General features: G+C 39.5%; 3 protein-coding genes across 4 annotated transcripts in view; 1 reads left to right on the forward strand and 2 right to left on the reverse strand.

The window, feature by feature from the left end:
* The window catches only part of LOC104945134 (FCH and double SH3 domains protein 2), a 45,749-nt gene extending 38,182 nt beyond the window's left edge, over positions 1 to 7,567 (reverse strand). The window contains exons 1-2 of the mRNA XM_010770763.1: positions 7,290 to 7,567; positions 3,433 to 3,530 (exon numbers count right to left, since the gene is read on the reverse strand). Coding sequence (XP_010769065.1) covers positions 3,433 to 3,530; positions 7,290 to 7,310 — 119 coding nt within the window. The 5' untranslated portion in view covers positions 7,311 to 7,567. The remainder of the gene's footprint in view (positions 1 to 3,432; positions 3,531 to 7,289) is intronic.
* Positions 7,568 to 9,187: 1,620 nt separating this feature from the next.
* On the forward strand, positions 9,188 to 15,079 carry p2ry2.1 (purinergic receptor P2Y2, tandem duplicate 1). 2 transcript variants are annotated; one of them, XM_010770743.1, is made up of 5 exons: positions 9,188 to 9,340; positions 11,297 to 11,649; positions 12,607 to 12,775; positions 13,066 to 13,393; positions 13,473 to 15,079. In XM_010770743.1, exons 2-5 carry the CDS (start codon positions 11,313 to 11,315, stop codon positions 13,662 to 13,664), a joined length of 1,026 nt encoding a protein of 341 aa, XP_010769045.1. In that variant the 5' UTR covers positions 9,188 to 9,340; positions 11,297 to 11,312; the 3' UTR covers positions 13,665 to 15,079. The 2 variants fall into 2 exon arrangements, with proteins under 2 accessions (XP_010769045.1, XP_010769046.1); XM_010770744.1 differs by lacking the exon at positions 9,188 to 9,340 and adding an exon at positions 9,693 to 9,803.
* relt (RELT TNF receptor) lies at positions 14,597 to 25,584 on the reverse strand. The gene is made up of 10 exons (XM_010770742.1): positions 25,473 to 25,584; positions 25,230 to 25,322; positions 24,701 to 24,885; positions 24,521 to 24,573; positions 24,116 to 24,370; positions 20,405 to 20,485; positions 20,048 to 20,126; positions 17,241 to 17,624; positions 16,820 to 16,942; positions 14,597 to 16,310 (listed from the first exon to the last, which is right to left on the reverse strand). Exons 1-10 carry the CDS (start codon positions 25,515 to 25,517, stop codon positions 16,307 to 16,309), a joined length of 1,302 nt encoding a protein of 433 aa, XP_010769044.1. The 5' UTR covers positions 25,518 to 25,584; the 3' UTR covers positions 14,597 to 16,306.
* Between the last annotated feature and the right edge of the window lie 1,690 nt (positions 25,585 to 27,274).

Raw genomic sequence — 27,274 nt, forward strand, 5'->3', positions numbered from 1 at the left:
TTTTTTTTTTTTTAAAAGTAATAGCCTAATAATTATAAAAAAATAATCGTTTTATTTCGATTACGTTGTTTTCGTAATCGTTGCAAGCCATAATCGTAATCGCGATTAAAATACGATTAAAATACGATTAAAATACGATTGATTGAGCAGCCCTACTTTCATATCAGCCTTATCCCTCTGGGGTTAGTACTACCTGGGGTCCTCTTGTGAGTTTCAATAACAGCAGAGCCTGTCTGTGCTGTAATTTGGCTATACACAGAGGCCTCCTAATTATATTAGCAGGGCGCGCATCAGCCGTGCATTAATTTGGGCCTTTTCCCCCCAATGAGTCCTTGATATTCTGTTTCTCCTCTTTCTAAATTATAGAAGCTGCAGTGAAAGCATTAATGAGGAATCTGATAGCATTTTGCGTTGAAGTTGGGGTGGCTAATCTAGCAACTCAGCATGGGAACCCATTATGTTTTAATGATATCTGCAGAAAACTCCTAAGATTTGGTCAATAAATTTGAGTGAATCACACAAATGTAATCTATCCTATGCAAATGTGCCACACAAGACACAGGGGGGGGTACATTCCTAAATCACATCAGGGCCCCGGGTAAGGCAGTGCAGTCCAGGCATCAGCTACAGAAACTGTCACTTTCATCCTTTGTTTTCTCACGACTGTCACTTCATGACTGATGTGGCTCTTTGTGGATTCTTCATACAGCACTCTGTCTAGACTTTGGGAAATTTGATGCATTTGAGTTTACAACCTGTCTGCAAGTAGCGTACTCTTACACCAAAACTAAAAAAGCACCTTAACAGGGGATGTATTGTTCTAAAGCCCAACGAGTTAATACCACCAATGGCCACAGATGTATAAGGCAGTGCTGCAGGGCAAAGCATCCAATTCCCTTTTCAAAAAGTATATGCACAATGATGGCCTTGCAATTCAATGTCATTCACTGATCCTGATCTACAAATAAAGCCAATATAAAACAACGGCAATTATGAAAAATTGTCTAATGATGTTCTGTATTTTGTGTTAGTGTGGGTGTGTGTGTAGCTGTGGGGCAGACATAAGGGAATGGGGGATTTAGTTGGATTGAAGACACCAAGTTGACTCCTTGAGTCCGTCCACTCATCAACGTTTCTCCTTTTCCCCTCTTTCTCTTATCCTCTCCCATAAACTAGCCAAGCTAAAAGTCTGTCCTGGGGGGTAAATACTGTAGACTGCTCCATCTTTCTTACCTTTTTCTTTATGTGTTTCTTTATTTTTCCTATTTTACTGTCTTCCAAATAGTAAAGACATTTGATAAATGTGCTATAGCTAGTAACTTATATGTGCTTGTGTTTTGATTAAAGACAGTCTGTGGATTAATTAAGGCCCGTCCACACGGCGGCGTGCGTTGAAGCTTCAACGCTTCTGCCCATTCACTTTGAATGGGGTGACGTCAAGCTTTGATGAACTGCATTGTTGGAGCGTTGCTTCGCTTTGCTCGCGTTGCTCGTGTTGCTCGCTTCAAAAGTTGAGAAATGTTCAACTTTTGAAGCTTCGGCGGAAGCGTCAGCCAATCAAATCATATGCCAGTACAAGCTCTAGCCAATCAAACCACGTGGTTGTGTGTCCGGGGCGGGAGATTCATGTGATTGGTTGTTGGTCGAGTTTCAGACACGCCCGCCGGTAAGCTTCAACGCACGCCGCCGTGTGGACGCTGCGTTAGGGTCAATAACCTCAGAGCAGATTTGTGGATTTAAGAATAAAAATCTACTGTAGGCTTCAGGCAAGAAAGTGTGTGTTCAACAACACAAAGTCCTTTCACTGACTGTCTACATTGCGGTTATTAAATCATCCTGACCCTGGATGGTAACAAGTGAGTAAATTCTTCTCCCTGTGGAAATCTCGGCTGCTTTATAAACTACATTAACTATTTAGGCTTGCAAGCAACTAGTCATTATTTTCAATATTAATGAATGTACAGTAAATATGTGTTTTAGTACAGTACCATAGGGGACGTAACGTATTCTTTCCTTGATCATGCACATGGTAAACAACACAAATCTGTGCTGGAATCCAAGGGAGTAGAGCTAGCTTACATTAGCCGTTAGCAGCTGGTATCGCCATCCTTTTGAATTACATTAGATTCAAGATGTCAAAAGCTACAGTGTAGTGGTTGGCAATTAGAATCCTAAGTCCCAGGCTTCTTCAACAATATAACATACAGTATACTTAAGACACAAAAGAAATAAAGAAATAAAACAAAGCTATAAAAGTAAATGATATATGTGTGAAATCAAACTATGTCTAGCCTTTCTGATGACTCTCTTAAAATATCTATACAATATAGTCAAATGAGTGCCACTACAGAGACAGAAACACTAGTAGGGTGTCATCGCTTGCTAAAGAATACATTGATAAAGCAGATGCTTGTTGCTGCAGGGCTTGAGTCCAGATCTTCCAATTGAGAGGCGGTCTCTCCTTAATCACTGCACCACCCTGCTCCTCCTGTTTTTACTACCAGGAGAATGTGCCATCAGAAATAATTAGAAAACATTGAAGGTTAGAGGGATGCACTAAGAAAACTCTGGAGGCGGCGTCTTTAAACCAAGAGGATGACAAAGCCAATTTCAAGATCTGAACCCAGTGGCGTGTAGCTCCATTCCTCACAGACACGCAGAACTAACACAATGTGCTTGCATTTGCTTAACTGGCTCTCCCTCTCTCTCACAAGTCAGACAAGGGCCGTGTGCACTCCCCAAAAACCAGCAGCAACAAGGCAATCTGCTCTTCAACAGCTGGAGTTGCTCCCAAGAGAGAGAGGGAGAGAAAGAGAGGGAAGTCTCAGGGAGAATAGAGGTAGAGAAAGTGTGAACATGAGGAACAGAGAGAGGATGGAAACAGAGTATTAGAGAGTTCAATACATAATCAATGCTTAGTCAACACAGAAAATGAGAGTGTGTGAAAGAACCAAGGTTTCCTCTCAATGCCAAATCCAAAAGGGAAAATTGCCAGACTCACACACGTCATGAGTAAACAGAGCTGGGTCAAAATGAAAAAGAAAGATATGGGGACGGACAAAAAGATAGCCGGAGCAAAAGAGACAGACAAAAATACAGAGAAGATGATAGAAGGAGATACAGAATTACATTTGGAAGACAGTTAGAAAGAAGCAGAAAGCAGAAGGAGTGCAGCAGGAAATTCCTTCAACATTTTCGCGACCTTTTGTCCTTCTCAAAAAACCGGACAATAATCATTTTCCTATTTGGCTTTCTTTAGCCTCTCCTCCTTCGTTTTTCCTTCTTTCTTATATATTTTTTTTTGCATGGCTGTGTCCATGTGTGCATGCTGTGCATATCACAGTCACATCATGACTAGATTTCAAATCCTCTGGCAGTTAGTCAGTGTTTTCTTCAGGGTTGTGTTAGTACACGCATGCGATAAGGACAAACCTCATGTCTTCCAGCAGGTCACATTCAGTCTGGTGTTTAAAGTGCAGTCTTGTCATCTGCTCTGCGTGTGTGTTCTTCAGCTCCTGTGTCACTTTGACCTGGAGAAAACAAAAAGACACGTCAAGAAGAGGGGTTTGGCATTTGTTCATCCGTCTGCCGTGCACGTGGGTTAGCTATTTCAAGGCTCATATTCACCAAACTCATCCCTACAAGAAATCTTTCCATATTGATAATATCAACAATGAGGTATAAAACTAGATATCATCTGAGACTTTGGTTTATTTTGAGTAGAAATGGTTGAGTGAACTGTGAATGCCTCTAGCTGCCTGAAAGTCATATAAACATTCCTTATTTATAAGGTTTGTTTTTCAAAATAATTGTCATTATTGATGATCTTTTCTTATGAATTGTCTTTAAAAATAGAAACCTTGAACTATCAAATCAAAGATATTCAATCTATAATGAGATGCAACAGATACATGCAGTAAATGCAAACATTTAGCTAGAGACAGAATTGTTCTCGTCATCTGACGTTATAAACCGAATGATTATTAAAACAGTGGATTCTTTTGTTGTTGGTCCACTAATCAAATTGTTGGATTTCTATAGACAGTATTAAATCAAAACATCATAATTCTGCGGTATTTTATTTTTGATTTGTCCATACTTGTCCCAAAAAAGCTGATAGAGATAGAGAAAGTCAGAGAAAGGTATTTTTAGCTCTGAGGTGCAGACTGTGCAAATGTGGCTTATGTTCTTCTGAATGACTTTGGGCTTTCTTGCTTAGTATACCGATAGACTATTAGTTACTAAGAATTAGGCTACTGAATCACAGAAACCCACTTACACATACAAGGAGAGATAATTGAACTCCCATCAATCAATCTATCTGACAATCACCTGTCGTCTAGCTTGAGTGTGCTCAGCTTGAGAGTCAAGTGAAAGGAACGCGCACACATTCCCATCAGTAATTCATTCAGCATAACAATCAGTGTCTGGGTCATGTCAGACTTCTGGAGAGGCTGGAGGAGGTTTTTTGAAGTTAGAGGTGACTGAAGACACATTTAAAAGCCTATAACAGCATTTCAGCGCAGACAGACTCCATGTGCATTTGTGAAATATGTGCTTTTTTATCACCTTATATGAAAATCAATGTGCCGGATGAGAACAGTGGCTATAACCCTGCACTCAAAACAGTGATGTGCAAAAAAGACAGAGCGATAACCCCTTAAAATGCAGACAAACGATCACACATGCATACACTCCTGCCAACACGTACAGAGTCACTGTGTTGGTCATTGTGTATTGTCGGGTGAATTCCATCGCCTATTCATCAGAGTAACAGTGGGCAAATTCATGACTGTTCTAGACACAACAATCAACAACATTATACACACACACACACACACACACACACACACACACACACACACACACACACACACACACACACACACACACACACACACACACACACACACACACACGTGCTGTGTCTTTGAAGATAAGGAGGGAGTGGTTCATTAAACTATCAGGGAGGAATGACATCACTTGATTTCACCTTCTATCACTCATAAGGGGAAAAAGGGGTGACATGGGAAGAAACAATTAGAAATGTTGCTGGTGGTTGGCTGTGTGAAAGAGTGGGAGAATATGAAGCGAAAGTAAAGAAAAGAAGAGGATGACGGTCACCGTGAAAAATGTGGGATATGGTGAAATTAATTATGAGAAATGCAGTTTATTAAAGATCATGTGAAAGGAGAAGAGCTCAGCTGGTGTAGTGGTAGCTGATCCAGCAGTTAGGTCTATATCGCTGAAAGAGTAGTTCCTGTTTCCACATTTAACAGTGATTCAAATGTACAACCTCAGCTGTTAGGGTTGGCCAATATGAGTTCAAAACTCTAATATATCAGGAAATATTAAAACATTTGCCATGTACAGAACGTATATATTTATTATTTTATCATGATAGCCTACTTCTGATATGTTCCTCCTGTAAGAAAGAAATACTGAGCTATTTGCTGTTTTGTTTGCAACTGCTGGTTGTAAGCAATTTGTTGTGTAATTATTGTCCATTTGTAGAATAATTGTGTGAATACATTCAATTAGTCCAACCCTAGTAATATTATAACCCTGATGAATAATGATGTAGATACAAAAACTCCACAAGATGTGGTCTCCCAAACTCCTACCCCAGTTTGTGACAATATTCATTAGAATATGTGATAGATTGATGGATGGGGCGGCTGACCAACAGTGTGTGAATGTTAGTCTTCCCTGAGCAGGTGGCCCCATTTGTGGCCGCCTTTGCCTGAATGTAGGTGAATGCTGAATTGTTATGTACAAGTACTTAGACAGGTCACAAAGACTGGAATAGGCTATATCAATTCAGTGCATTTACCACAGATAGATGATCCCAAACCAGCTCAGCCTGTAAGCAGATGTGCTGAGACAGACAGACAACACACTAAGGGCTGTTTGTGTAGCACTGGGAGAGAAATTATTAGTATCCAACAGCCAAATGCTGATACACTCTGGCTGTTGTGCTGAAGGCTGAGTGTACTGAGTGCCAGACATATTGGCAGGGGGGTATGAGATTAGTATTTAGCAAATAATTTAGTTGTATTCTTGGAAGGAATTTCACAGCAAACTGCATGGGAAAGATACATGACAGCTGACAAATGAGATCTAACAAAATCAATAATATAACTGTAATGGTGTATTTGATGATGACACGCTGTGGAGGAACACAACCATATTGGTCACTCCAGCCATGATAAAAGGACCTATTGAAGTGTGTATATGTGTTTTACAGACATGATATGACATGTTCAAAGCAAGTCTGTGTGTGGAAACCCAGAGCATAAATGGCACTGGGGCAATATGTGGTAATTAAGAAAAACTGTGCAGTGGTTCACAGCAGAGTAATTGGCTCTCGTGCATCTATTTCAGGACACACACACAGACACTCCTAGAAAGCAATACACAAGCAACTTGCATATCCTCACATACACAACAGTGGGTACCAAGCTATAGGGGACTGTGGTCTTTTCTCAGCCCATACAGAATCAATAAGTCAGTATTGGACATGGCTCTGCCAGCATGTCTCCCTCAGTGTGTGTGTGTGTGTGTGTGTGTGTGTGTGTGTGTGTGTGTGTGTGTGTGTGTGTGTGTGTGTGTGTGTGTGTGTGTGTGTGTGTGTGTGTGCGTGCGTGTGTTTAGCTTTTGTCAGCTCAGCCTTTGAAGAAAATAAGTGACCCTGGACGGACTGAAGGTCTTCCCTTGCTTAACACATAAGCATCACAACGTGGTAGAATGGCAGCTTTTGTTAATGCTGCTGTAATAAACTAACTATAAATTAGCAAATGAATACCTGAGCTTCACTACATTGAAGTTAAATTGTAGACAGTGGTAATGACTATACGGTTACTAGCTTAAACGTTGCTGCCATAAGGCAACGTGCAGATGCTAATGTACATTTGCAATATTAATTTAAAGTTATTTCTACAACAGGGCGTTCTCTTATTAAAAGCCACAATATAACATTATCCTACTATCATGCTTTGGTGCTTTGTATAAAACGTCTCATGTTAGCACACCTAGCGTTTCCTAGCTAACGTTATTTGACGTCTGACGGCTCACGCTACACCGTTGGATAGATATTAATGTCACTACTAGGTACTGTCTAACATAGCTAGCAAACGCTGCTAATGGTGGCTATCAAATGTATTTTAATTGTTCTTAAGCCTGGAGCATTGGAAGCTTTATATATTGAAGGTAAAACACAACATAAGGTTACTACACTCTGTATCTGTCTCTCATTGTCTGAAACATAACGGACTCCAGAAATCACTCACCTTCCTCGGCGGCGGCTGCATTTTGGAGTATTATTGACATGAATGGTATTTCCCTTGCGAGATGTATTGTCATTCCAAGAGGAAATCCAAAAATCAGTGGAGGACTATTATTGTGTCTCCTCAAACCAAAAATCCTCCCCTCCAGACGACAGGGAGGAAACACGGGAGTTAAATGTGTACTCCGGCGGCCATGATTGATGATAAATGGCTAGTTTGTACAGAGCTACGAGGAGAGACTGGACCCACTTGTGTTGGCTGCTGCCACTACCACAGTACTAGTGTGTACTGTACTGTGTTGTGAAGGAGGGCAGCAGACAGAAGAAAAGCAGAGGGAAAGGGATGGGGGAATATAATAGGGGAACCCCTTCCGCTACTAAGCTCAATAGCGCCTCAAAGAGGGGAAACTCAGAACCTGTCGGCGATTAAAAACACTGAGCAGAAATACATCCTTATTGTTTGCCTCATATTGCCTGTAACCTCGATAAAACCTACTCATATATGTTTTAAACCAAATAAGGGGACAAGAAATATGATAACTACAATGAGGGACTATTTATCCAATGAGCATTAGCATTTTTGTCATCCTCCTCCAGCCTGCTCGAGGAGAAAAGGCTGACACTGACAGGAGCCTGCGTCCTGCAGACCTGCATAGCAACAAGAATCCGCAGTCGATCCAAGAAAAATCGATCGCGGAGTAGAATGAAAATCAGTATTTTCAACAACAACAAAAGAGAGAGACACCTTTTAAAAAAAACGAGCATAACAAATTTGTAATTTGACGCTTTAGGTTGTTAAAAATAATGTTTTTAAAAAAGCATGTAATCCTAGTAGGCCTACAGCTAAAATTATTTTTGTATTAGGCTATATTGCCTTTTATTGTATCAGTCCCTCATCAAAATGAACACCAATTAAATAATAAAGAATTTATTATTTGTGGTAGGCTTGTCCATTTTGTGCCATGATTTAGCACACTTGTGCAGACACCAGGGAGTAAACAGGGTAAAATAGGGTCATGGAGTTCATTGGAAGTGGGTGCTGACTGAGTGAACAATTAAAGGAATACATTAGGATTTCTCAAACACCCTCGTAATGAGTGGGCATCAGCAGATGCAGCTGGTTTGAGACAGTGTCTGCATACTTGTTTGCAGACCGCATTTGTTTGTTTTTGTGTTTGTGTGGTTGCTCACTGTTTAAAATTAACCAGAAATTTAAATTTGGTAGGTTATTGGGTGAGAAAAACACAATGCAATGCATTTGGGAAACAAAAAATCACATATGTCTTTCTTTCTGATATTTGATAATCTCCTCACCTCTCTGGTTGTTCAGTGTGCCCTGTGAAAAATTGAAAATTGCCCAAATGTCAAGGTTAAGATGTACCTTTGACTTGTTATGGTGGAAATGCAGTCAATTTATTGTATGGTTGGCATCAATGTCTTACAAAAACGCAAGGCAGTGGAACTAAAATATGTATATATATATATATATATATATATATATATATATATTACTAATCATTTTCGGCCTTTCGGCATTCGGCCAACTGTTTCCTATTTTCGGTATCGGTTTCGGCCAAGAATNTGTCTTACAAAAACGCAAGGCAGTGGAACTAAAATATGTATATATATATATATATATATATATATATATTACTACCTCAAAGCATTCATTTTGGAAACCTTTTTTAAAGAATTGTACTTTATGCCTCCTGTGTGCCATGTCCAAGGTTAAGGTTACAGGCCTTGTAATCATTAATACCCAGAGTTTCTAGAGCAGTAAGACATTAAGTACTCTTTCACCTCTCCTCTCAGTATAACACCTAAACTAACATGGGCGTATTCAAACATATGTGTGCACACACATTGGCAGTCACAGAAACCAAACATTTCTATTGACACCCACACACATAACTATCTGCCAGAGGCAACCAAAAACATGGCGTGCATTCATTGTTGGAATATACAGTATCTGTTAGGATCCTGGCAGGATGCTTTTGGTTTACGATTTATCTTATGATTTGGTGAGGAACATCTCTGTTGCTTTGGAAAAACAAGGTGAGACATTTTACCATAAAAACAGGCAAGTACTTTAATCGAAAAAAATGAAAGTGGCCCATATAATTAGTTTTGTTTCCCACATTATATATTTGTCTGTGAAATCATACTGTTTCTAAGATAAATAGGACCATATATGTTTAGTGGCATGGTAGGATATATTTGAACTGTCCTTAAATATTCTTTGGACAAAATAGTAGCTTACTGTTTGTCTTTTTTACCGCGGTTTGACCTACAGATAGTCACTGTAAATCCAGCCTTAACTTTTCACACTTCGCAGGTTGCAGCTTGTCAGACAGGAACACACCTCTACATGTTTTCACATACTGAATTATCTTAGGCAGACGTTCAGCCATAAACAACCAAGTCAAATACACACTGTACTTTACTGATGAGAATGAGGATACTTTACACACGGTGGTCAGCGTTGGACAGCCTTTGACAGGAAGTAGCATTGTACAGTGTGAGTCATTTTATATGTTTAAGGGTTTTGTTTCTGGGGAAGGGGCTTATTAGTATATATCTTGCAGTGCAATGATGACATTGTGTACAGCCAATGTAAAAAAACATGATTACTTCATTGATGAATATTACATTTTGCTCCATTTTGTGTGGCGTGCACACAGCATGTCAGAGGAATTTGGAGGAATACAAAAGGAGCCCCTCTGTCTCACGTCTGTTATCTGTTATATTTAACCTCCAGCTGTTTTAAAGAAGAAAAAAGAGAGTGAAGACAGCAATGGGTAAAATGCGAGCCAGAAGCTATGTTTTTGATAAAGAGGAAATATTATCAGAGGGAAGAAACAAGAGAGCGCTGTAGGTTAACTCATCAGTGAGTTTGAAAACAATTAAGTTGTGCAGCTTCTGTCTTCTTTGCTTGCAAGTTTTGAAAGCTTGACTCCATGTTTTTACGTGACTTTGAACGTGAGTATGTCAGATAAACACATTTTTAGAAGAAGAGAAAAAAATTGACTGAGGTAAACAATATAGCATGAACGCCTGTGAGTAGAACAGAAAGAACATGTTGATCAGGTTCTCTAAAGGTCTGGTTTGAGTTAAAAAGTGATTTTGCTGTCTCTCCCTCTCCCAGCTGTGAGGTTTTGGAAACTTTGACACGCATTATGCCAGAATAAGAGCTGTTTTCTGCCCGAGAACACCGCTTAAAGTTTTGTAAAAGGTTACAACACAAGCCTGTGTGAATCTTTGACTGAATCATCTGCAGATCAGACATTTGCAAATAGAGCCTTTCTCTAACAAAGTGAGAAAACATATCATGATATCTTATCAAGTAAACCCACTGGGCTAGATAGTGGAACAGGCTACATAAAGACCAACTTAATAAAGTCCAGGTCAAGTCCAAAAAAAAGCTCCAGTTGAGTCCCAGTCAAGACCAAGTTAAAACTGCATCCAGGACAAGTTGAGTCCTGTCAAAGATAAAGATTAGGACTTAGGTATTTCCAAATCTTTGGAACACTACAGTAAATCTCGTTACACACATCTACAATACTATCAAACATAACACACACACATTAACTTTCAGTCATTTATGTAGGATTTAATCTTTTTTTTAAGTATATTCCCTTCTCTCTATATCTCACAACTCTTACTTCTTTTATTCAACCATTCAGAAAGAAATTGGCAATTAAAGGGACGTTGGGACTAAAGTGATTCACATTATGTGAAAAGCCCAAAACATTTAAAATGGGATGACTCATGCTATAAAGTGGATGGTTTCAATTTGATTACGAAATCACACTGGACAGGTTGATTATGCTTAGGCATGGAATTAGTTAGTGCTGCTCAGGCATGCAAAGGTGAATGACTTGGCGCACCCTAAAGTGTGATTTAGGTTGATATCATTTTCTCACAGTCATTCAATGTGTATGAAAACATCTTCAAAGTTGTTCAAATGTAGCATAATAATAATCTATTCCTTTGTGCTTGTCTTTACCTCAGGATTTTCACAACCGAGATGGCCACCTTTGACAACACAATAACCAACCTCACCAACTTCAGTGACTTCTACTGTCCCTTTCAAGAGGATTTTAAATATATTCTTCTTCCTGTCAGCTATTCTCTGGTCTTTGTAATCGGCCTGGCTCTGAACACCACAGCGTTGTATGTGATTGTGTTCCGCACAAAGCGCTGGAAGCCCTCCACCATCTACATGTTCAACCTGACGATGTGCGACACACTCTACATCCTCACTCTGCCCTTCCTCATCTATTACTATGCAGATGAAAACGACTGGCCCTTCAGTGAACCGTTCTGCAAGATCATACGCTTCCTGTTTTATGCAAACTTATATGGTACAGTGATGGCATGACACACACATAAAATAACATCATTATAAAGTACAGTAGATGGCAGTATGATATACCAAAAGAGAGTACAATAGTGTTAATTTAATACAGTGGAGACATGTGATGTAAGTTATCCAATACGACATCTACAATACAACAAATATACTATGCTTACACTAATGGTATAGTATGATGTTTTATAATATCATCGGATACAAGAAGACATAAGGAAAAATAAGATATGACCTGCAGTGACAAAAAGTGTAGTCAATATCCTCATTTATAAACAGTGCAACGCAATGCAACTCAATTTGACAAAGTACACAACACAGTATGGCACAATAAGTAAAGGCATGTTTCACCTTACCAAATGCCACACTAGGCTACGCAATACTATGACTACAACTCAAGGTAGAATACAATATGCTAAACTAGGCCTGACTAAACTCGGCTGACAGTTTAGCATACAGATGATATGGTCACACAGGCCTACAAAATCACATAACAAGCAACACACAATGATACAATATAATATGTTGCCAAACAATACAGTGCGAAACAATACAATATAACATACTAATATAATTTACAAAAATAACAATACACTAATAATATGACAGGATATCAGGCAACAAGATGTCATACACTAAGAAGACATTTTTAAGAATACAACAGTTATTGTGACATACAATTCAAATCCAACAGATAAACAATTTGATATATAAATATGATACAAAATAATACAATTGTGTGTAAAAAAATCTGACCTAAACATAATGAAACACATCTTGATATGACACAACACAATGTGTAACTTTACTACTATACTCAAGTCGTTAACATTATATCATGAAGAGTGTACACAAAAAATGCTAACAGGCATCAACAATGACAACTTTATAGGTTCAGAAAGAATCCATGCAGCATGAAAAAGAGTGTATTAAATATGTATTCACCTTGCAGGTTCCATTCTGTTCCTGTGCTGTATCAGTCTGCATCGCTTCGTTGGCATCTGCTATCCGGTGCGCTCCCTCAACTGGGTCAGCGCTCGCCAGGCCAAGCTGGTGTCTGTGGCCGTGTGGGCCTGTGTCTTATTCTGCCAGGCACCTATTCTCTACTTCTCAAGAACTAGGTGATTTTGATTGGTCTTTCTTTCTTTTTTTTATTGATATATTTCTTAATTCCCTACCGACAGTTAAATCCCTCTTAGTTGTATTTAGTGTGGGACTATTGATTTTGTGTCACAGTAAGTAACTTATGGAACCTTATTGGGCACCAACCTGAGAGCTAACAAATTGACTTAATCTCTCCTTTCTTCTGTTACTCCTACGTCTTTTTTTTGGTTCAATGCTAAATAAGGCAGAACTACAGTTTAATAAATCTAATGAAATTGAAATATAATATTAATATATCTTCTATCAGGGATGTTGAGAATGAACGGATCTGCTACGACACCACCAGCCCAGAGCTTTTTGATGACTTCTTGGTATACAGCACAGCCGTGTCCGTGCTCATGTTTGCCCTGCCGTTCATGGTGGTGATGGTGTGCTATGGCCTCATGGTGCGGAAGCTTCTGGAGCCTGGCTGGGGGTCTGAAGGTGGCTCTCTGGGAGCACAACGCACCAAGCAGAAGTCAGTGAAAATGATCATCATCGTCTTGGCAGTGTTCATGCTCTGCTTCCTGCCTTTCCACCTCACCAGGAGTCTTTACTACTCATTTAGATACCTAAGGCAGGTCGATTCAACACAGGTGAGGACAAACACTTTTAGAATAAATGTGTTAAATGACTTTTGATGCTAAGTATATCTTGTTTTTATGTGTTCATCAGATCAGCTGTAGGTTGTTGGAAGCCTCCAGTGTGGCCTACAAAGTGACCAGACCTTTGGCCAGTGCCAACAGCTGTGTGGACCCCATCCTTTACTTTCTGGCTGGGCACGACGCCCGCAGTACCCTCAACAAGAAAAATCCGTCTTCATCTAAATCAAGAAGGGTGGGCCGAACCTTAACAACAGAACTCTGATCCAATGCGTGAAACAATTTTTGGAAGAAAGCTGAACATTGTCAGGACAACAGTGACAGGTCTTATTGCAGGTTTCTTTTGGTTGACGCAGCACCACATCCACTGACACAGATTTCATTCAGATTTGCGTAACAAATAGAAATGCATGCTCAGATTTGACCAAATCAAATATGGGCAATACAGTTTTAAAGAATGTAACTTAACATCTAAGTTGTGTTGTTCATTTAATGGACTTAAACAGATATGTTGTGTTTGTTATGTCTGAAAAAGTATAGTGAGAGGACGTAAATAAACTACACTGTGCTTTGCAGCTGTAAATGTTTTGGTAAAGATCCTACTGGAAAACTGATGTTTTTGGATAGACAGAAGTGGGTTTACTTCCGCTCACCTTTCTTTTCACATATCAGACAAAGAACGTACAAATAATGAGTCTGTGGCTTTTAAAATGAAGACGCAAAATGACTCACGCTTGTCAATGTGTTTGTAAATAGTTGGCGAAACAGGATGTCTCTTGAAGTGAGCATACAACTGCAAAAACAAGACTTTGATTATACTGTACGAGTTGCGATTTTTTTTTAGCGGATGTCAGTTTGTGTCCAAATATGAAGGAATTAAATAAATGGTGTTATTTAAACATGTATAGATTTTGACAAATGTGTGGTTATACATTTTTTATAATTTGTCTAATGTAATATACTGAATTTGTTTAATATCCATGTCATTTCATCTATTGAACACCATGCCACCACTAGAGGGTGACACTGTCTAACAAACAGGCAGGTCATTGCTCACGATGCTTTAGAACACATTTTGAGTTTTTATAGTCCATCATTTTCTTCCGCACATCTACACCTCACATATACCAACATCAGCCAACAGTAGATAACACATTTGTATACACCACCAGCAAGAACAACAAAGAAGATAGCATCTAAAATACACCTCTTCTTTATTTTAACAGTAAAAACATTATACAGAAAAAAAGTCATATTATAAATGCAATTCTACAAAGTTGATGAGATGAATGTGTTTTTTGAATCCTTCCTACCAGTACCACTTCAGCAATAATAGTCCTATAATAATAGTAATAAAAACAGAAAAAATGAAACGGCTGCAACCAATACATATTCAGTCCATCCAGACATGTTGACATATTCCTTGTAACAAATTAAGATAATATGTAAATGAGTGGCCTCTATGATTCTAGTAAACTCTTACAGCCATGAAGATGTAAACTGAAGCCAACTCGGCTGCATAACTTTGGTGTAACTCAACCACTAATCCTGCACAGCCACTGGTTGGTTCATTTAATTAAACTGGAATAAAATATGATCGTGTTTCTTACAGTTATGAAAATTGCATAACTTGAGTCTGGCTATGTGTACTGTATGAATGTGGTTGAGAACGTTTTAAAAGCTCATGACTAAAACAGTGAAACTTTGCACTCAAATTGTGAAAAGCCATATACAGTAGGTGCGGAAGCTATATGATGTTGATGAACCAGCAATTCAACTTATATGCATGATGGTGTGACAGATTTCATGTTTTTTTAATGATGGACTACAAGGGTCACTTATTGCTGCGATGCAGTCGTCTCTTACCTTATACATAGTGTATGCTAAAATTATAAAAAGCTGTATGTCTTTTTTTACCCACCCATATTTACATATGTACATTCATTTACAAGTTCTATTCTACAAAGTAATATCTATCCATCTCGTTTTTTCAGTAGGAGTTCAGCCTCTTACTGCCGTTTGGGATGCAGTGATGTAAAAAGAAAAACATTGCTGTCATAAAGTATTAGTGGCCCACTCTGAGAGGAACTTTTGGCCCCTGATCACCTACTTGTGTCTAGTCTAAGAGCTTTAAAGTTGCAAACTGTCAAACTTTCACTGATCTCAGTGAGTGCATCTTCTGTTAAGACTACATTCATCTTTTTCAAATCCTATATGAGCAGAAGAAGAGGAGCTATTTCACTAAACTTATAATAAAACAATATTTAAAACAACAATATGGTGTTTAGTTTCATAACATTTTGTTCGTATAATACTTTCTGTAGTGCTATTGAAGTCTTAAATCAAGTGTCTAGCATTCGTAGTTTGTATACTTGATAGCAGACTACTTGGCTTAATATTTCCTCTCTTTTAAATGTAGTATACACAGTTCAGCTTGTTTCAGACTCACTGATGTATTGGTCTTGTCTTTTGGTCAGTTAAGTCTTCCACATTTTTTTGTCCTCTTCACACAAGTCTGTCTACATGCAATGTGTTTTAGCCCTGTGTCCATTTCCTTCTGTGGAAACACAACTTTAGTGGCTGAGAATGTGTTTTTCTTACGATCCAAAATGATCTTCTTTGTTTTTGTCTCTCATCGTTCCTTCTAGTGTCGGGAATTGACACCCTGGTATTTAAAAAGCTCCACTCTCCACTTTCCCTTTTCATTGGGAATGTATAGTACACTTTTGTTGTCATGTAATAATAAATACAGTTTTTTTTCTCCTCATATTATGTAGAAACAACTTATTTGAGCTTGAGGTGGTTCTTGGGGTTTCTTTTTGTCAGATTTCTAGAAACACCCTCCCTGCCAGCTGTCAAGTTTATGAGGTCATTTTCAGCGAGGTAGTGTTACATCTCTCTGTATCTTCATCTGAAACAGAGAGAGAATAAAAGGTTAAGGAGGTGGCAGGATGAGGACATCAACGGCATAATAGGAGAAGGAGTGAAAGAGATTTTCAAGAGTAAGAAATTACATGCTTTTGAGCCTTTTCCTCCTTTGGTCTAATTCGAAGCATAAATTATTGTCTAATTTAAGGACATTTTTGTGTGACTGTAAGACTTAATAGATAGTTTTGACCACAGTCAGGTCTACATGATTACTGTAATCATTTGGATTCACAGAATGTTTGACCAGACAACCAGAAACAGAAGAAACTCATTTCCCAAATCATTTTAGAGACAATTATCATACTGTGTATAATTTCCTTTCCCAGTAAAACAGACCACATCATTTGGTGCTGGCCACAAAAATACATTAGCTCAGATGCTTATGATCTTGCGCTACTTCACAGCACTGCAAGTCATAACAATTAGCTGCATGCTGGGGAAAGAAATACTGAAGGAAAAGCAAAAACAGAGAGTGTGCACTGCAGGTTGTACCTCTGGATCCCAGATGATGAGGAGAAGGACTTTCCTCCAAAAAGGGAGTTTTGTTGCTCCTGGGATGATTTCTTGGTTTCCAACGTGAGAGGCTTCATCTCTGGGATCTGAGCGACTTGAAATCTGTTTGTAAAGTAAAAGTTCTAAGTTTAAATATGTTTCATACTAAATGCTTTAATCTATAACAATGCATCATATTTAATCAGATGTGTTAAGAGAAAAATCTTTATCTTCAAAGTAACTGAAAACTATAACTCTAAATAAATGTGTTATGAATTACATATTTGCTTCTGAAATGTGGTTTGGATGTGAGAAAAAGTGCTGAAAAGTGAAAAACACAAATGTAGAGTATTTGTATTGTCCTCATGCGTCATATCAGTTGTGTGTTGTTTTGCGTATGAAGTATTAGGACATGTCTCACCTCCCCACAGACAACACGGTCAGCTCTCCCTCCTTCCTCTCCTTCACTTCACTCCCTTCCACTTTGTTCTGTACAGTATTTGGCACAACAGCTTGTGTATGGTGGGTGTCGACAAACACCCCCCCAAGCAGGGGTCTCTTCTGCTGGTCGTATGATTTGTCCAGGGAGGGAACAATGAAGGTCTTGGCGGGCTTCAGGGGATCTTTAAGGGCACCCAGGGGTGGTATGAGGACAGCGGGCCACTTCCGCTGGGCGCAGCGGGTGCAGCGGTAGCCGTGTTTGGGGGCCAGGCCGGAGAGGCCAGAGATAGTGTGATGGTGGGACTGATGGGGGCACAGCTTGGGGAGGGAGCAGAACTGGGACAGGGGAGACAGCATTGGGAACCTAGGGGGTAGAGAAGGAGAGGATGAAGAGGGGGCAAATAAATGATTGGTTGGACAACATTTACAAACATTTAAGTCTGTTTTTTAGTCAAGACAAGAAGTTAATTTCTCTAAATATTTAAATACTGAAATGAAAAAATAATTATAAGATGGTTGTAAGAGCAAATCATACTGATAATAGAGTATAATTAAAACCCTTAAGTGGCATAAAAAAGGTATATTTAGTGTGGAGTGTGTGCTCTGTTTTAAAGTTGTTGTTGTTGTTGTTGTTGTTGATGCAGAGTAAAAGCTTAATGCCATGATGACAAGCGAGTATGAAAACCTAAAAAGAATATTGAAACATTCAACTACACCTTTTAACAGATATTCTTTTTAAGTTTTCATGCAGCGGCTCGTCTGGTCTTCAACCTTCCTAAATTCTCCCACGCCACGCCGCTCCTCCGCTCCCTTCACTGGCTTCCAGTAACTGCTAGAATCCACTTCAAGACACTGGTACTAGCGTACCATGCTGCGAATGGATCTGGCCCTTCCTACATCAACTATACAACCATACACCCCAGCACGTGCACTTCGCTCTGCATCGGCCAAACAGCTCACTGCACCCGCACTGCGAGGGGGACCCAAGTTCCCATCAGCAAAAACTCGTGGGTTTGCTATCCTGGCTCCAAAATGGTGGAATGAGCTCCCCATTGACATCAGGACAGCAGAAAGCTTACACATCTTCCGTCGCAGACTGAAAACTCATCTCTTTAGACTCCACTTCGAGCGATAGAATTATTAACAAAGCACTTATATACTAATAAAGGACTGGCTTATCTAAAGCCAGTTGAGTAGCACTTGAAATGTTTGGCTCTATGAAACCTGATGTACTTATATGATTCTGTTTTCTTCAAGATTGTATCTTCTTGGTCGAATGCACTTATTGTAAGTCGCTTTGGATAAAAGCGTCAGCTAAATGCAATGTAATGTGAATGTAAAAATAATAATACACAAAATTGAAATAGAAATACAAAATAAATTGTAGTTTGAAATTGTAACTCTTATATTTTTGGAATGTTCATTCAGGCCTCTTTAGTTGTTGTCTTTCTATAGTTTTTTGTGCAGAGAAAGGCATAACAAAAGGGACAAAATGCAGCCGCGTGTCCCTGTGTTGCACTAGTTAGTGGGTGACCTGTAGTGACCCTCCCATCACACACACACACACACACACACACACACACACACACACACACACACACACACACACACACACACACACACACACACACACACACACACACACACACACACACACACACACACACACACACACACACACGACCTGAGAGCTTTCCAGATTTCGGTGTGCATTTTGTGTGTGTGTGTGTGTTAGAATGTTCTCGAATCTAAAGCTCACATACAGCAGCAGCCCATCGAGCAACAGCACAAAGCCAGATGCCAAGTTCTTACTACTGCATATGTGGAACACACACACAAGTGTAATACACCCATTCACATCCATATTTGTTAGAAGGGCAATTTGGACTAGAACATGCCTCCTGTCCCCTAATGCCAGCGCTGATGAAGGAAAACACACTGGTGAAGACTGTGGCATATAGCAGCATGTTGCTGGATTTGTAAGATTAACTTCTGACTACTTGAACACTTTTAACAGCCGCAGATTATAACCAAAGTTCAAACCACCAGTACTTTTGGTCATGTAAATCGTGTGACTTTTAACTATGTGACAGCCAATGAGCTTAGTGACAGGTATGCTGGCGAGCCTAATGACTCAAGAGGCAGTGGTATCAACTATGTCAGACATTTACTCCAGACAAGAGGGCGTGATGCTATGCCAAGTACGAGCTGTAGCTGAGATTCAGATGCAGTTTACATGTGCATTGCTTTGACAATACATATTTTTTTCTTTGTTGAAAGAGTAAAACAAGAATAAAGAGCAGCAGGTATGATATTGATAAGATGTGTAAAATTTGAGTTAAACACCCAACCAGTCAAGGAACCAATGTTGAATTATTATCGTGTAAATCCAAGCATGCATTCAAATGTTAAATTAAAGAACTAAAACAGTTTGTGTTGTTTCATTTTAGCTGGTTCTACTGGAAAATGAGCCAATTCATATTTGTTTCCATTCAATTCATATTCAACCTATGTTTAAATTAAAGGTGGTTCCTAATCTATAGGTGTACATCATTATTCAGCTTTCTGCTTTCATCTCTAAAGAAAAACTGCCTGTATCTTTTGGAAAAGTTTCCCTTCCACTCTCTGTAAACATCTCTTGGCAGAATCGAGAGCTCTGCTTTGCACTCTCCCAAATTGTGCTTTCCTCTGTATTCATCTCAACCTTAAACCGCTTGAGCAAAGTATATGTTGAAGGTATATATATATATCCATGCAGGGCGTGTGTAAGCCAGTGTGGTCTCATACTTGATTGAGGAGCCTTTGCTTATGGACATCTGTTTGCTCTCGTACTCCAGCAGCAATTCCTCCAGTGCAGCAGCATTTTCTGAAAAGCAAACAAACACAAGATTGACAATCCATTCTGTAAATCAGTGCTTATTGATAATTGATAAGAATAGTAAACTTCTTTGAAAAAGGTTTGAGTCAGTGCTTGCAGTTCAACGTTAACCATTTTTGATGGAGATAAGGCGTGAACAGTCTGAGCTTGCAGCAGTGGAGATGCGTTTGTGACGCACTCTGATGACACCTTGTTACAATTTAAAGCCACAAGACACCTAATGACTTTTACCTCAATCTCTTACGTGACGTCACTGCTGCACGTACCTTTCTTCTCAGTAATGAGGCGAACCAGAACACTGATGGTGTCTTCATTCAGGTCGTCAGATATGTAGGGACAATTGTTACCTAGAGCAAACAAAAAACACAGACAGACAGAGAAAATCATATACCTTCTGATACTGTATGATGCACTTCGGGGTTGTAGATGTAGTATATTGAAAATGTTAAGTCCATGTAATGACACACGTACATGTAACACAAATACAAAGGCAGTCATATGCATAAAAACAACAAGATTAGTATTGAAAATATATTGTAGAGAACTATTACCAGTGTTTGGTGTACTGTGAAAAGGCTTGGTTATTTTCCAAAGTAGATGGTTATGGCTTTCTCTGTGTTGTCACATTATTACAACACATAGAACGTGAAATGCAGTGTGCAAGAGGAAGACCTTAAGTAAAGTTGCCAAACTTTATGGTAAAAAATGTGTTCTAAAGATGTGTTATATGTCGTAATATAAACTTGAAGCAAAGGGCCATATATTTTTAAATGTCCACCCACATATTTAACTGACTTAACAGTGTACAATGTGTTCCTTCCTTCACAGTTCACACAGTGCATGTCACTGCTGGGATACAGTGCCCCAGTGCACCATGGGACTGATAAGGATGGATGTGGATGACTGAACAGCAAAGAATAGATATGCCTCCATAGCAACACCCCGGACCATCCCATAATAGCAAAGCACAGAGAGGCAGCTGAGAGGAGAGTGATGAGGTCTAGAATAGCTTACTCAGCGATCACACTCTATTCAGCACTGTTGAAGCACACAGAGCTGTGTGTGTGTGTGTGTGTGTGTGTGTGTGTGTGTGTGTGTGTGTGTGTGTGTGTGTGTGTGTGTGTGTGTGTGTGTGTGTGTGTGTGTGTGTGTGTGTGTGTGTCTGCTGTTTTGTAGACCCCCAATGCCAGGTGACCCCTGTATCAGTGTGTTACAAAGCAAAATGTGACTGTATGCATTTGTGTCAATGTGCATGTCTTTCTTGCATAAGCAGTGTCAGGCTGTTGTTAGGCCATAACAAAAGCTGGGTCCCTCTCCATAGTGGCAGTTGCTATGCGAGGATAACGGCATCCATTTCACAGTGTGGCACTCATTCTCTACTATTTATTCTTACAGCAGAGTCACAGCCATATGTTTAGAGTTTCAGTGTCAGCCACAATAAGTCACCAGCCAATCATCCTGTGTCCTGATGAATTTCTGTTTTACATTTGTGCTTCAAGTAAAACAAAATGTTTCCGCTTGATTGCATTAGTCTTTTGGAGCTTATGGCTGGAACTGAAAACTGCAGCAACTAAACTGTGCCTTTCACTCTGCCCTTGTGAGCTTGAACTCAAAGTTGCAGAGTTGACTCTAGCTCACATTTCTGTTGGTCTTATCCACCCCACATTTGTCCTCTCCTTATCCTGTCACTGCACCGTGCACCAATAAGTCAAACTTTTCTCTGCCACAGACTTTGATTCAAGCCCTAACATGCTAAGCTTGGCTTCTTTAATTCATCCCCATGGGTGTTCACTCTGAGCAGAGATGATGAGAAAATTGCTAGAGTAAGAACCAATGCAGTATCCTAAACCTCCGACTGCCCTCTGACCGTTCTATTAACCTGTTGTTATCTGCATTATATTCTGTATTGTCCTTTATTGAAATATTTCAATTACAATCACTAACCAATCAGTCAAACTCAAATTAAAACATACAGGAGTTGGATATATATATAAAGATTGGAAGTTCCTGACAAACTCTGTTGATTGACAAAGAAGATGAACAATTTGGTTAGAAGAAGATGAAGGAAGACGAACAACGCAGATGAAATAATGAGAGGAGAAAGGATTCGAGAAAGAAAGAAGGGTAATAAGCCATGAGGACCTGATTGAATAATTAATCTGGCTGGGAAAGGAGAGATGGATGGATATGGTGTCATGTTTATACGAGAAGGGGGTGGAGGCTCGGGAGGCGGTGTAAGAGAGCCAAGAGATGGGATGAATGGAGAGTATGAGGGCAGTTAAGGAGTTCTGCAGGGGGACGGGGTTCAGGGAGTTTCTCTTTAGGTGCAGGGATGTATCAAGTTTCACAATACAGTGCTTGGAGAGTCAGAGACCAAGGCAACGCTGAAAACAAAAGGGAGAGATCTTTCACCTAAGGACTGTTGCTATGACTTCTGGAATTACATCTTCAGAGTGGTATCTGCTCTTAAGACTTGTTGAAGGAATAGAAGAGCTGTCATCTTGGTGGTTGAGGTTGAAGATAAGAGACATACGAACTGTTCTTCTTGTAATCAACAACAAACGAGCTAGCAAACTGATTCAATCAACATATTATTTCAAGAAATCTAAAAGTGTGAGTATGTGTAACAAAGAAGTGGTTTGAGCCAACCAAGAGGTGTACGTCGATAAAGCAAAACCGAAATAAAATGTTAAATATAATTCACTAGTGAAAATGTTGGCGCTGAATTTAACTTTTTAATGATAGTAATGATGGGATATCCAAAACAGCAGGTGTTGGGTGCAAACGTAAACAGTTCCTTGGCGTGAGACGTGCTGACAGAAAGTGCAATCTGTCGAGGCTGCAGCCTGACTCTGCGGCTAATTGGCTGTCACACAGCTTTCCTCTGAGCCTCGTACCGCCAGGTGAGTGAGGGAAGAGCCAGCTTAGCCTTTCTACCAGTTTAAGCTTATACCTCTCATGAAATGACATTAACTGCATAGTAAAAAAAGAGGCTGGAAAAGAATGACAAAAGAATGTGAACAAATTATATAATACTTTAAATCTTTATGTTTTCAGTTATGAATCTTGAGGTCTTCAAGGAGCAAGTTATAGGCTGTTTAAAGTAATACTTACAAAAATAATTGTCTTTCTCGCTAAGAGTAACATGAGAAGTTCGATACCAATTCTATATTTGTCCGTTGAATATGAAGTTACAGACAGTAAGCTTAGTCTAGCATAAACACTGTAAGCAAGGAGAAACAACTAGTGTCAAAATCCACATACCAGCATCTCTTAAGCTTATTTATGGAACCATTATATCTTGTTTGTTTATTTCATATAAAAGCAAATGTTTTAAAATGTCAATTTTAGTTAAAAAGATAAGTAGGCAAACATTGTGTAATGGAGAGAAAAAAGGCTAACTGTTTCCTCCTGTGTCCTATCTTTGTTTTATTTATTGATACTAATTTCTCTTTCGGTTAATACCAGCCTCATTCCTCTTTCTTTCTTTATTCTTCAGCACTACCCCCCTCTCTTTATACCTCTTTCCATGTTTACCCAAGTCAGTTTCTCTCTTACGTCAGCAGGATGAGTGAGTTGATGGGAAAGCTTTTTTTCCCACCTTTTCAGATAGGAAAATTACAAAATAACAGCATGCGCTAAGATTCCTTGCATTTAATGACCTCTGCAAGGTCAAAGTTAAAAGAGATTAAAAAAAAGCCTCCCATGTTGGCTTGCGTGCAGTCCCATGACAGAGATACATGGGCTGTGGCTGCACACAAAGACACTGCCCCTTAGGGCTTGGCTTGTCTTTGCCCCGACTCACTTTACCAAATCTTGTGCATGTGTGTGTTAATTAGGATTTTCACGGGCAAACGTGACAACAACCTTAACATAAATGTTTGTTTCAGTAGTACCTAGCACTGCTATTTTCGATCTCTTGCTCACTTTTTAAACTTGTTTTCTCTTTGGAATTAATATGATATAATATCTCTTACCTTCTTTCTGTGGTGTGGCAGTTTCTTCATCCCCTGCCTCCTTGTCAGCACTGCAGCGGTATCCCTTCTTCTTCAGGATGTTGCAGATGAGGATACCCAACAGGCCCATCACACAGAAGACAGGCACAATAGCAAAGACTGCATACTCTGCTGACTTCTCCTCAGCGCTGCGCACCACTGTGCCGTTGACCGGCCCTCCTGCACCACTGGAGGGACCTTTACCAACTGTCCGCACCTTTCTGACATGCAAAGATGCTGAGAGAAAAGGGAAGAAGAAGAAACAGAGAAAAAAGAGAGCAGGATGATAAAGCATGGTCTTAATCTCCAAAGGAATGAGTAATAATTGTCAACTGAATGATGGACAAAAAGAACGATTTCAGACACACACTCCAGGATCTCACTTACTTTTCACACACAGACTTTGGGTGGAAACTCCTTCTTTGGCAATGGAGCTAAACCTGCAAAAAGAAAGAAAAAATAAATAAGGGAAAATAGCATTATTAGAGATTATGTCTTTTTTTTCTCAACAAAGCGAATGACATGACCTAATTTAGAACAAGTTACAAGCAGACAGGTAAGCCTTACCCAGGCAGACAATCCCCACAGACAGCATCTGAAGTTGCAGAGCCAGGGGTTGTAGCCTTACGGCCGAGGACCTCGCAGGCTGTGTGGAGTACGCAAGGTTCAGAGTCCAATGCATCTGAAAAGCTTCCAGTCGGGCACAACAGACATTGCACTTCCTCTGCTGGACTTTGGATCTGCCCACAAGCCTGGCAAGAAAGAAAACACTTCTAAACTAAAGCAGAAGAGGCCACTAATCACAAAACAAGAGCATCCCTTTGGTGATGGAGAAGATGAGTGTCTCTGTTAACTGGAATAAAAACAATGATATCCAACTTTTCACTTTCACATACATAGATTAAAATCATTTGCAAGAAAGAAAATAATTCAGCTTGTTGAAACAAGTGTATTTAAACAGGTAGGGAGGGGAGAGAATAAAGGAACATGGGGAGAACGTTTGTAGACTCTGATGGTACAACAAAATACTTATAAGGAACCAAAAGCACTTGATAGCAACATATATTTTAAAAGCTATTTCAGCTCGCTGTCTCACCTTGGAAGGCTCCTGGCCGGCAGGGCATTGCAGACACACACACCCTTCCCCCCACCGACACTGCACTGCTGCAGTCCCAATACAGCCAAACACCTGGAAGACACACACACAAAAGCCCACAGATCAGTGGAGGTTTACATTAATGTGATGTTGATACACTTACAAAATTGTGATGTTCTTGTACAATGCACACAAGTGTGTCATTTTTGCATATGGTACAAACAGTCAGATGCACATGTTTACCGTGAGAAGGACAAGAGCTGAGCAGCAAAGGTGGTTCCTCATCATCTTCAAAGTATTCTTCTATGTTCATATGATCTAAAGGGTTGAGGACAAAGAAAAAAGTCAGAAAAAGGGTTCATCACGTTTTCAAATATGGTCAGGTTCATGTAGATATGGGTTAAAAGAGCATACTATAAATCACCTTAGTCAACACACTGTGCCCTTTTAGCAAACACAATTTAGTGACCCTTTAAGTGCTTAGAAATATTTTATAGTCATTTGGATGACCTATACAAAACTTATGTCACACGCACGCACGCGCACACACAAACACTCACAAGCACACTCAACCACACACGGTCACATGGCGAAAAACACCTGAGTCATATTTTGCAACTCATCAAGAGCGAAGTTACTTGAGGGACAGGGAGGTAAGGAGTAGTTGTAAATGCTGTAAATAACATTTACTATGAATCAGGTTCTTTTTATGGCCGACAGTGAACGAAACAGGGCTTTTCCTGTGGCTATTTTTGGGCAGCTTGTACTCGCACCCACATCTGAAGCAATTATACAACACATTCATTTGCCAACACATGGTGAATTTGTCAACGTGTGAGGAAAGCTGCCACTGGGATAGGTATTTCCAGTGATTTAGGTGAGTTATAGATTAATACCATTAACCTTAGACATGAAGATTACACTGCTTTGTTTTGTTGTGGTTTTTAGAGGCAGATGCTACACCCGGGTGTCCGAAGCTAACAATGCTATTTACACCCGGGTGCCCGAAGCTAACAATGCTATTTACACCCGGGTGTCCGAAGCTAACAATGCTATTTACACCCGGGTGCCCCTAGCTAACAATGTTTTTTGCACCCGGGCTACACATTAGATACTGTGGATGTATAGGTATTTATGGAAATGTGTCTTTGATAACTTCATTCCCTTGTGCTGCTGCGTCAAATTGTAATTCCCAGGGTGCAAATAGACACTCCGTTTTTTTTTTTTAGAATATTGCAAATAAAGGAGAGGAAAAGGTCAACAAGGATGATCTTTATATGCACTGATGGATCTCGTATTTAGATCTGGGTGCCACAAGCTAATATTGTGTAACAAAAAACAATGTTGTCATCTCTATAGTAGGCTAAGCTCTTTTTTTTCTGAAAATATTTGACGACATATTATTTAGCATAACTCCCTAAAGCTCACACATTATACATATCCATATGCACACAGAATAATGTCGTCATAAAGCCATTTAAATACATGTAGCCTATTAAATGAGATGTTGTTTAAACAAATGTATTTTATTTTAATTAAAAGGCAGCAGAGCAGGGAAAACAGCACGGTGGCCAACCAATTGCTGTGACAGCAGTGAGAAATCTAAACCTGAAATCCAGATTTCCTTGACTTCTTTATTAAACCCAAGAAAGAAAATGCATTAAAATGTTGTCAAACTGCTGCCACTTTAAACATAATTCACTGTTATAACTTTCACTGTAAAACATCCTTGTTGAGATAAATCTTAAGCAAACAATTTGCTATAAACCACACACACACACACACACACACACACACACACACACACACACACACACACACACACACACACACACACACACACACACACACACACACACACACACAGAGAAATGTAGAGATTGTTTGGACACATACAGGCTTGTAAAACAGCCACTGATCAAAGCAAAATCATATACCCAGTTTAGATTATGTCAACCAAAACATAATAGACTAATACACTAAATAAAACTGATTTACAGCATTATGATGACAAAAAGAAGTACAGAAAAAAGATGAGAAAGTGG

This window comes from Notothenia coriiceps, unplaced genomic scaffold (genome assembly GCF_000735185.1).
Source record: "Notothenia coriiceps isolate Sejong01 unplaced genomic scaffold, NC01 NC01_scaffold00009193, whole genome shotgun sequence".
NCBI classification, from domain to species: domain Eukaryota; kingdom Metazoa; phylum Chordata; class Actinopteri; order Perciformes; family Nototheniidae; genus Notothenia; species Notothenia coriiceps.

Excerpts from the sequence above, each read along its gene's own strand:
- p2ry2.1 (XM_010770743.1), top strand. The coding sequence starts at position 11,313 with ATGGCCACCTTTGACAACACAATAACCAACCTCACCAACTTCAGTGAC. Across the intron at positions 12,776-13,065 it reads CTCTACTTCTCAAGAACTAG|GGATGTTGAGAATGAACGGA; the intron begins GTGATTTTGATT and ends ATCTTCTATCAG. Across the intron at positions 13,394-13,472 it reads GGCAGGTCGATTCAACACAG|ATCAGCTGTAGGTTGTTGGA; the intron begins GTGAGGACAAAC and ends TGTGTTCATCAG.
- relt (XM_010770742.1), bottom strand. The coding sequence starts at position 25,517 with ATGATGAGGAACCACCTTTGCTGCTCAGCTCTTGTCCTTCTCACG. Across the intron at positions 25,323-25,472 it reads CAGCTCTTGTCCTTCTCACG|GTGTTTGGCTGTATTGGGAC; the intron begins GTAAACATGTGC and ends TGTGTCTTCCAG. Across the intron at positions 24,886-25,229 it reads CCGGCCAGGAGCCTTCCAAG|GCTTGTGGGCAGATCCAAAG; the intron begins GTGAGACAGCGA and ends CTTTCTTGCCAG.